Source organism: Salmo trutta, chromosome 34 (assembly GCF_901001165.1).
Source record: "Salmo trutta chromosome 34, fSalTru1.1, whole genome shotgun sequence".
In the NCBI taxonomy this organism is placed as follows: Eukaryota; Metazoa; Chordata; class Actinopteri; order Salmoniformes; family Salmonidae; genus Salmo; species Salmo trutta.
In genome coordinates this window covers 16,750,562-16,760,021 of record NC_042990.1, presented here as the reverse complement: position 1 = coordinate 16,760,021, position 9,460 = coordinate 16,750,562, and the positions used below count along the sequence as shown (strand labels likewise).

Here is a 9,460-nt window from a genome sequence, read left to right as displayed (position 1 = left end):
TGGGATTGCCAATGAACAAGGCAGCTCTTACAGGACTGATATGGGAGTAGTAGTGTTGAGATGGCAGGAGAGGTGGAACAGAGACACAAAGGGCAGGTATCTATCACAAGTACAGAGGAAAGAGTGGGAGGGGAGGACGGCAAGAAGAGAGGAGACCATCTTTACAAGGCTAAGGGTGGGACACAGCCTGCTGAATAAAACATAAAAAATGATAGGAAAGCATCCAACAGGAAGGTGTGATTACTGCCACGGAACAGTGACCGGAACATGTACTGATCAGTGGTGTAGGGTAAACGCAAGTAATCGCAGTTTACCCAAATTTTTTATTTAGCACAAGTTTACCCACCTTTTGTGGAAAAATCCATTGAAAGTAAAGGGAGCATAACTTTTTTCCACTAGGACCGGCAGTATGAGAGCCGAGAGAGGGAGTGAGATCCATTATGAGGGAGAAGGGGATACTGAGTCATCATTAGAATCAAATATGTTTTATTTTTCTAAAAACGGGGTAGGCAGGTCGAATTTCCTCCCTGTCTCTGGCGCACACTCCAGTACAGTAGGCGGCGTTAATGCAGCATAACGTTGGATGCCAACCGCCTATAAACCCCACTGAAGAAGAAGCTAGCCATAAGTATTTTTTTTTAAAGAGTCTCAGCCGTTTATGACATCTACTTTGTTTTGACATTTCATTCAAAAAATATATATCCAAACTATGTCTTCCTCTGATGTTGCTCGGCAACTGGTACGTCATAAAGTAGTTTTTTGTGTGTGTATTCCCTAGTATTTAGAGTTAGCTATCTGAATAGAAACTTTACAGAACATAACGAACAAGTTTGGGACGTTTGAGTCGAGTTAGACATGCCACGGAGTGTCCCTTGCTAATTCTAACTAGCTTGCTTTTTAAAGTAACCAGCTGTGCTTTCCGAAAGTTAAGTTGTCGTGTTAGCAAACGTTAGTAACGTTGTAGCCTCCTCCGCTATATTCATAGCCGGCACTGTCTGAAAGTTTAGCTTCGTTAAGCTGTCGTTAGATACTGTAACGTTAAGTAGGTAACTTTAGATATCGATGTTTTGCGAGCTGTGTCTTGAGATCAAATTTGACTCAAAATAATGCCATGATTTAACGTCAGCTGCTTTCAAATGATTATATTTTGCTACGTTTCAAATGGCATTTCTTGTTCACTACACTAGAGCAACAAACAAGAGGTTCAGAGGCTTATATTTGGTGTTTGAACAGACATTACTCTGGGGGAGTGTCTGATGTGTTATGTTGTGTTCCTGACACGATAAGGGAGCACATCACCTCTCTCTGTCTGGCCATGTTGGGTTTGACAGCCTTCCAGACCAGCTGGTCAACAAGTCCACATGCCAAGGCTTCTGTTTCAACATCCTCTGTATAGGTAAGACCACAACCGTCTCTCTCCAACCAGGCCTATCCCCTTGCTACCTCTCACACTCCGTCTCTCTCTCTCTGTGTGTGTGTGTGTGTGTGTGTGTGTGTGTGTGTGTGTGTGTGTGTGTGTGTCCCACCAGGTGAGACTGGTATTGGTAAGTCAACCCTGATGGACACACTGTTCAACACTAACTTTGAGAACTGTGAGTCGTCCCACTTCGAGCCACAGGTGAAGCTGCGAGCCCAGACATACGACCTGCAGGAGAGTAATGTCAAACTCAGACTCACAGTAGTCAACACCGTTGGCTTTGGAGACCAGATGAACAAACAGGACAGGTAGGGAGAGGGGTGTGTGTCACATCACTGTCAGCTTTTAAGACTAGCTGAACAAACTGGGCAAGTGTGTGTATAGTAACCTTATGTTTCTCCCTACTAGCTACCAGCCGGTGGTGGACTATATTGACCGTCAGTATGAGACCTATCTCCAGGAGGAGCTGAAGATCAAGAGAAGCTTCCACAACTACCACGACTCCCGGCTCCATGCCTGTCTCTACTTCATATCGCCCTCCGGACACTCCCTCAAGTCCCTGGACCTACTCACTATGAAGAAACTAGACAGCAAGGTGTCTGTCAATGGCTTCTGGTCACTGACCCAGTATAGTCACTGACCCTGCTCATATCACTGTACTGAGGTCACAGCTCTCAGATCCTTGTGGCAGTCAAACACTGAACCAACTGTAGGAAGGAGATATTAAGCTCTAGATGTCAGGGTATTTTTTTAGCTTCTCGAATCTGAGTGCTAATGTGTGTAGTTGTACATTCACAAGATGTGTGTGAATGCACATGACTGAGGCCAGGATTCAATCTGTTCATGTTTATACGTTTACTTTTCTGATTTAAAAAAAAATGTTATTTAGTTATCCAGAGCGACTTACAATAGTGAGTGCATACATTTTTGTACCAGTCCTCAAGCGCCATGCTCTACCAACTGAGCCACATTGGACCACAATGCGTCTTTTAAAGGCAATGTTACTGAGTTTGTGGAGATCACATTCAGGGTAATCGCTGCAGGTGACTGCTCAATTGGAAGTCAAGCACGCTATAGCGCGGTTTCTGAATTTATCCCTGCCTGACTGTGTCGTAGTTTAGTGTTACCCTAGATGTGTCCACTCTGGAGTGGTCTATAGTTTCTCTGCGTGCTGTCTAGTCACTCACAGTAGCTGGAATGAGCTCAGCTGTGTGCCCACCCCAGTGATTACCATCTGAATGGTGTTGTTTTCTGTGGAATGCTGTCTAGCTTTCTTTGTCCTGTATGGACAGAGAGATGTAGTGACTCTGAAAAAGATGGGAGAGCGAGAACAGTAAAAGTAGAGGACTGATGCAGAGCGAGACAGAGAACAGTGTGTTTGTACCAGGCACAGAGAATATATACTTAGCTGTGGTGTGTGTGGGTTGTAGGCAAGAAGCTAGTGTTGGCTGGGTGGCCTTTGGGTGGGATTCTGTCAATAACACTACGAATCATGAGTCTGCAGCTTGCAAAGTACAATGAGTTGCATGGGCCTTGTAGACAAGCTAGCATGCTAATGTCATGTAGAATGTGCGCCTTAAATGGTTTCTTTCAGTACTAAAATAAATAGTGTAATTCTCACCATCCTTATTTGCACAGGAATACCAAATTCTGTCTGTGTATGTGCGTGTTTGTTCCAGGTGAACATCATCCCAGTGATAGCCAAGGCGGACACCATCTCTAAGAGTGAGCTGCACAAGTTTAAGCTCAAGATCATGAGTGAGCTGGTCAGTAACGGAGTTCAGATCTACCAGTTCCCTCTGGACGATGAGACTGTAGCCAAGGTTAACACTACCATGAATGTAAGTACATGCACACGCATCTGCTGCTGCACATGTTTATGTAGTTATTGTTGACAGAGCGTCTCAAAGAAGGTATTCACATATGTATCTTAGTGTCTGTAATGTGCAGTCTACATCTCAGGGCTATGTCACCAAGCCAGCTAGAGATATGCAGGATTGTCTAAAACTAGCTAGCTTCAGTTGGCTTCACATTCTAACTAAGGCTTCATCCATGTCACAAAGGTGGGTATTGATCAAACGCCTGCCGCTAATTCAAGCCAGGCTTCAAACTGCACATGCATGTCACACGTGGATAGCTCAGCGAGTCAAAAATGGATTTGAATTAAAACAATGCTCGCATACCCTATCCTGATTTGGGACAATTCCTCAACTGGAAGTATGTGTGTCTGTGTGTGCAGGGCCACCTGCCGTTTGCTGTAGTGGGTAGTACAGAGGAGATGATGGTGGGGAACAAAATGGTGAAGGCTCGCCAGTACCCCTGGGGCGTAGTGCAAGGTAAGAGCGAGAGTGTGTTTGGGTCACTCTGTGGGGCAGGAGAAGAAGATTGGACAAATCCACTGTTGTGCTGATTGTGTTTCAGTGGAGAACGAGAGTCACTGTGACTTTGTGAAACTGCGTGAAATGCTGATCTGTGTGAACATGGAGGACCTGAGAGAGCAGACTCACACACGTCACTATGAACTGTACCGCCGCTGCAAGCTAGAGGAGATAGGCTTCAGAGACACAGACCCTGAGAGCAAACCTGTCAGGTACACACACACACTGAAATCAAACCTGTTGTGTACGATACACACACATTGACTCTGGCACTAGTGAAATTGAAGTGTGCATGACCTTTGAAATGTGTGCACAGCCTGCAGCAGACATATGAAACAAAGCGTACAGAGTTTCTGGGGGAACTTCAGCGGCGAGAGGAGGAGATGAGACAGCTGTTTGTCCAGAGAGTCAAAGAGAAGGAGGCTGAACTCAAAGATGCTGAGAGAGGGGTACACGTCACATGCACACACACCTACAGTAACACACCACATTCACAAATACAAATATATTACAAACTTAGCAGAACATGTGTTTTATGTGAAGGTATGCATTGTAACTCTAACCTTTTTGCTGCTGTGTGAGTAGCTGCAGGGAAGGTTTGAGCAGCTGAAGCAGTTGCATGCCGAGGAGAGGGGTGCGTTGGAGGAGAAGAGACGAGTTCTAGAGGAGGAACAAAGTTCCTTCAGTAAGAGACGAGCTGCAGCCCAGCTACTGCAGGCCAAGAACCTTAATGCTAATGGGAAGAAGGACAAGGACCGCAAGAAGTGAGTTACAGTACCTCTGACCTCTAGGCCATACTCTAAATGTTCTCCTTTTTAATGTCTCCATTTGAGAAGTTTAGAGTTTTTCTATAGATGTTTGATATCAGTCTTTGTGCTGTGACTGAGGGCAGTTCCTAACACATGATTGTCCAGCTCTCTTCTCTTATTGTCCCCCACTTTCAGCTCTGGGTTCATGTGAAGATCAGCGCGACTTGGATCAAAAACAACCACTGGCATCTAGTCCTCTATTCTGCCCTTGTTGGCTAGATTCTGGCACTAAATAGAAAGTAATTTCACAGAGCCTGCTAACTTCAAATTTCTTACTTTCTAAAAAAAACATTTAAAACTGACTGTACTGTCAACAGCCCATAAGACATCAGTCTTCAGATGTAAGTTATGAGGCTCACGTGTTGTTCCTGTTCGGTTTGCTTCAGTGTTTCTCCTATGATTTCTTTCAGCAGCGGTGGCAAAGTTATTCAGGGGTGTGGCCAATGGCGTGGTTTTAGAGGCCCTCTTGGCATCAGACAATGTTGCTGTTTTAAACTTAATTTCCTGCAATTCTACACATTTTGCTATGGCTTATGCCATTTTTATGATCTGAGTGACTCAAACCTTCTAACAAAATCAATTGGTGACCCATGACATGGAATTTTACATTCTCCCTGACCGTCAAGTTTATTTTGAGTGTTAGTTCTCAAAGATCTTATCGAGAAAAAAATATTGCTTATAGCTGTTGCTATTCTAGTTTTGGTGGTTTAAGTTTATATTAAAAACAGTTTTCTGGATGGTAAAACATCTTAAAAAAATATATATAAAATAATATTGTGCCGCTGCTAAACGCACGTAGGGGAAACACTGCTTTGATGTTTAATGACAAATCTGAATGTTTGTTATTTTATACTTCCTTTTAGTGGCATGTTGCTTTATATATCCCTGTATTTTATATCTCCCTCTATTAACCCCTGCCACTATAGGGCACCAGTAGCCTTGCCGTTTTCCCAATGAATTCCCTTTTTACTTGCTTTACACTTTACTGACTGTTTCACTACCATTTATTAGTAAAAAAGGATTCATTGGGTTGTAATTTATTTACTAATTGGATGGGATTTCTGTAAATTTACACTCGTTAGGTATATTCATTTTCCTTCTTAGGGAGAGTTTAACCAATGATTACATTCCAGTGAAACATAATGCTATGCCAAACTGAAACACTTGAGTGTTTAAAGTCTTCGTGTGCCTTACATGTGATATTTATATGGACTCACTATAGACCAGCGCAGATCAGGGTACTGTTTACACAAGTGATGTCATGTTTACATGTTTTAACTACCCCAGTCAGACTCCTCTCCATTCCACTGTCCCTTCACTCATTTGGCATGCATTTATTGGGGAAAGATTTTAATATCTATAACAATTGTATTTTTCATAAGTTATCTTTTAAACCAGTGTCCTATGCATTGTGTGCAATTTTGTTCTCAGTTTTAAATAAATTGTCTAGAGAAACTGACCTGCAGTATTATACATTTTTCCAGCAGTATTTCTCATTATTTATATAAAAGCAGTTAATAAAACTCTGCCTCTTTTTCTTTTGTTGATGTCTAGGCTACTTAAAAGGTGTTTTCTGCTGTAGTACTGACTGAGGTGATACAGTATCTGTAGTGCTTTTTCTTTTCTTGATGCCATTTTATTTACTCTCTCCTGACACCCTGATCTAGCGGTCTTCTCACTTACCAAAATTGAGATCCGAACCGAATTGAATCCGTTAAATTCCTACCCGACCCTGACACAATCCGGTCATAAAAATAAATAAAAAATCAGATTCGGATCTGAGGTGGACCAGATCTCACCCAAAACCTCGCCGAGGTAAGCGTATCCAAATTGGGTTGATCTCTGTCCGACTAAAATGCAACCGAAAGATTAAAAATTAAGCTTTATTGCCGCCAAAGCCAGCAAGAGTTTGTCTGGCACTGAACGTTAACATTGATTTTCGGTTGTAGGTCTAACTAAAATAATTGTGGTCTAAAGTTGAGCATTTTCAAGAAATCCCTACAGAGGGAGAACATGAGGTTTCTTATTTCCGTTGATCAGATATAGATATATATTTTTGTCATCGCATACAAGGCAGAGCAGGGAATAGTAATAATCTGTAGGTCTATTTTAGTAAACAACATTCCAATCTAGCCTATAACTCTTGATCAACATTGATTTAGGCTAAAGGTAGGCTATAGCCTGTTTGACTAGCAAGCTTCAAAATACATTTTGAAGAGGCTACTGAAATTCCTCCCATCTGCATTCCCATGTAATTTCCAACAATTGGGATTTGTATTGTAGGTCTAGACGAGGTTAGTATTCCCGCTATGACAACGTTAGAATTGGAACAAAACTATTTATAGGTTTTCAGAGCTGTTTGTTTCTGTTGAGCACATTTTTTAAATTAGAATATTTTTGTTGTTCGTACACTAGCGTTAGACATAACCAACCAAAATATGTCTAACTCAGGTGTAACTCATTATAATAGCCAAATGTGTTTGTTTTAAATGAAATGTAGATATATCCTTTAGGCCTACAGAATTAGCCTGTAGATCCTGAGATGGGTTTGATTAGAAAAATCATCCATGCCACAGTTGTGTATGCCTACCGTCCGGCGAATATATAAAATATTAATAATTGAAGCGTTCTGATATTTCTTACATCTATCTATGCCATACACAACACCGGCAGCCTTTCAACATTAGGCTACAATATTTTCTGCAAATAAACTTATGGCGATCAGTCTATCGCACATGCACACATGAGCAGATTAACTTGGTCAAAAATGGGATTTTAGTGTAAATGACCTATTTTGAAAGAAAGCCACGGAACTAGCGCATGAATGGGTCACTCATCTTTATGCCTTCAAACATCACATGCACTTCACTCGAGTCAAGCCAGGATGTAGGTTAGCATAATTCCGGCCCTCAGTGGTGGATTTAGGTATGGGCGGCATGGGGCGCCCACTCAAAAATGTGGAATGGTGACATTTGCGCGATCGGTTTTCTATCGCTCATTTTCGCGTCACGTCAATGATATGTCACCGTGTGGGTCAATTAACCTTGTCGGAGTGGATTTGTCCCACTCAGAAGTAAGAGATGGAGCGGGGGTAGGTTGACCTCAGGTTGGGGGAGCGGGATCTATCAAATAGCGCACCTCTAACTTCGTACAGTACTAATACAATTAGTAAAATCAGTCACTACGAAATGCTACCAAAATAAGCCAAAATTCAGTCATAATACTGTGAATATATAGTTTCACAGACATTTTTTTCTGGTTTGTGTGAAATCGTTAAGAATAATGTAAAACCAGTCTGCACACCACCAAGGTGAATTGGTTTAGTCTTGACTCTTGGTTGACAGTGTTGGGGGATGGGTAATGTATTGATGCTCGAGTGCCAAATCAACACAAATGGATAAGAAAAGGTCTAAGCCATCAGGTGCCCAGTTTAGGAAAAAGGAAAGAAGAGGAGAAATGCGCAAAAGATAAAGGTATACAGCTATGTCGTCTCTTTATGAGTATAATATTATGAATGTAATGAAAAAGGCTAGTGCAGCACTTATGTTTGTTAGCCTATGTTGCTTGCTATTACACATAGGGCGACAATATTCCGCTTTCTGTCCAACTAGCTTACATAACATTGGATATCATTTCACACAGTTTCATCATGATAATGTGTGTAGCCTGCAGAAAACCATTACAACCTAACTAGCACATTATTGATTTGGTTAACTTTCATTGAGGTGACAAAGGTTTTCTGTAAGGGGAATTTCCAATGCTGTAGGCTAACTTAAAAGACGTCTATATTATGCTGATATTTTCTATCGTGTGATATATTGAGTATTTTGGGGTGTCTTTTGCCTAGAATTAGCCAAGCAAGGTTGTATACATAGACATAGGCAGAAATCCCAGGGGGGACGGGGGACACGACCCCCCCCACCCTGGGAAAAATATGATTTGTCCCCCCCCAATAATATATCACTGTAAACTAAACTATGTAATTTCAATAATATTAATAATAAGCAATGAAAGCACTTGTGCTGATTATAGACACTTAATAGCACGTTTTTAAGTTTCAAAAGATTGCGACCCCCGCCCTTTGCCTCACAATGGTTTGATCCACAGCCTCCCAGCCCTCAGCAGTGGCACATGATGCAGGTACTGTGCATGTGTGGGGTAGTGTTGCCAATTTAGCGACTTTGTTGCTATATTTAGCAAGTATTCAGACCCCTCTAGCGACACATTTTCAAAAATGCGACTAGCGACAAATCTAGTGACTTTTTCTGGTGTTATTGGAGACTTTTGGAGACTCTGACGTGAAAGCACATATAGTTCTTACTCTTCTCAACGAGCAGCGGGTGCTGCCGTGGGTCCCAACCCCGTCCCAAAGTACTCACAGGCGGCCCAGTCCTCGCGCAGCAGTCTCTCCCAGCTGCAGTCAGAGCAGATGTTCACCCCTCCGCATCCAGACTGCAAATTAATCGCGCATGCGGGAAGCCGCCGCTGGCTGATCCCGCCCTGGCTTACATTCAGGGAGGGATGTAAATGTAAAATGTTCTTTGTCTAAAATAAATCATTGCACAAACATAAATCACTGCATTTGACTCACACAGGCTCAGTCACTTACTCACCTTGTCCACTGTGTGTGTGCCTCTCTGTGACATAAGCTAAACATCTAGCTGGCTAGCTCATCATGTCTCAGTCTAAACTGAACACTCAAAAATACAGATAGGAGTGGGAATCAAACTTGAATTCAAAGGCTGGTTGAAGCCGTTTATTGGAGATGATACATGGGCATACTGCCTGTATTGTAAGGCTGATTTCTACGCCAGACTTAGTGATGTAAAAAAAACACATGACAACTCAAAAACATA

General features: G+C 42.2%; 1 protein-coding gene across 1 annotated transcript; it reads left to right on the top strand.

Annotated features, from left to right (window-relative positions):
• Positions 1-603: 603 nt before the first annotated feature.
• On the top strand, positions 604-6,122 carry LOC115173706 (septin-10). Its single transcript, XM_029732034.1, has 10 exons — positions 604-739; positions 1,288-1,396; positions 1,530-1,725; positions 1,826-2,012; positions 3,097-3,258; positions 3,657-3,753; positions 3,839-4,007; positions 4,112-4,244; positions 4,381-4,559; positions 4,740-6,122. Exons 1-10 carry the CDS (start codon positions 710-712, stop codon positions 4,753-4,755), a joined length of 1,278 nt encoding a protein of 425 aa, XP_029587894.1. The 5' UTR covers positions 604-709; the 3' UTR covers positions 4,756-6,122.
• Positions 6,123-9,460: the final 3,338 nt, after the last annotated feature.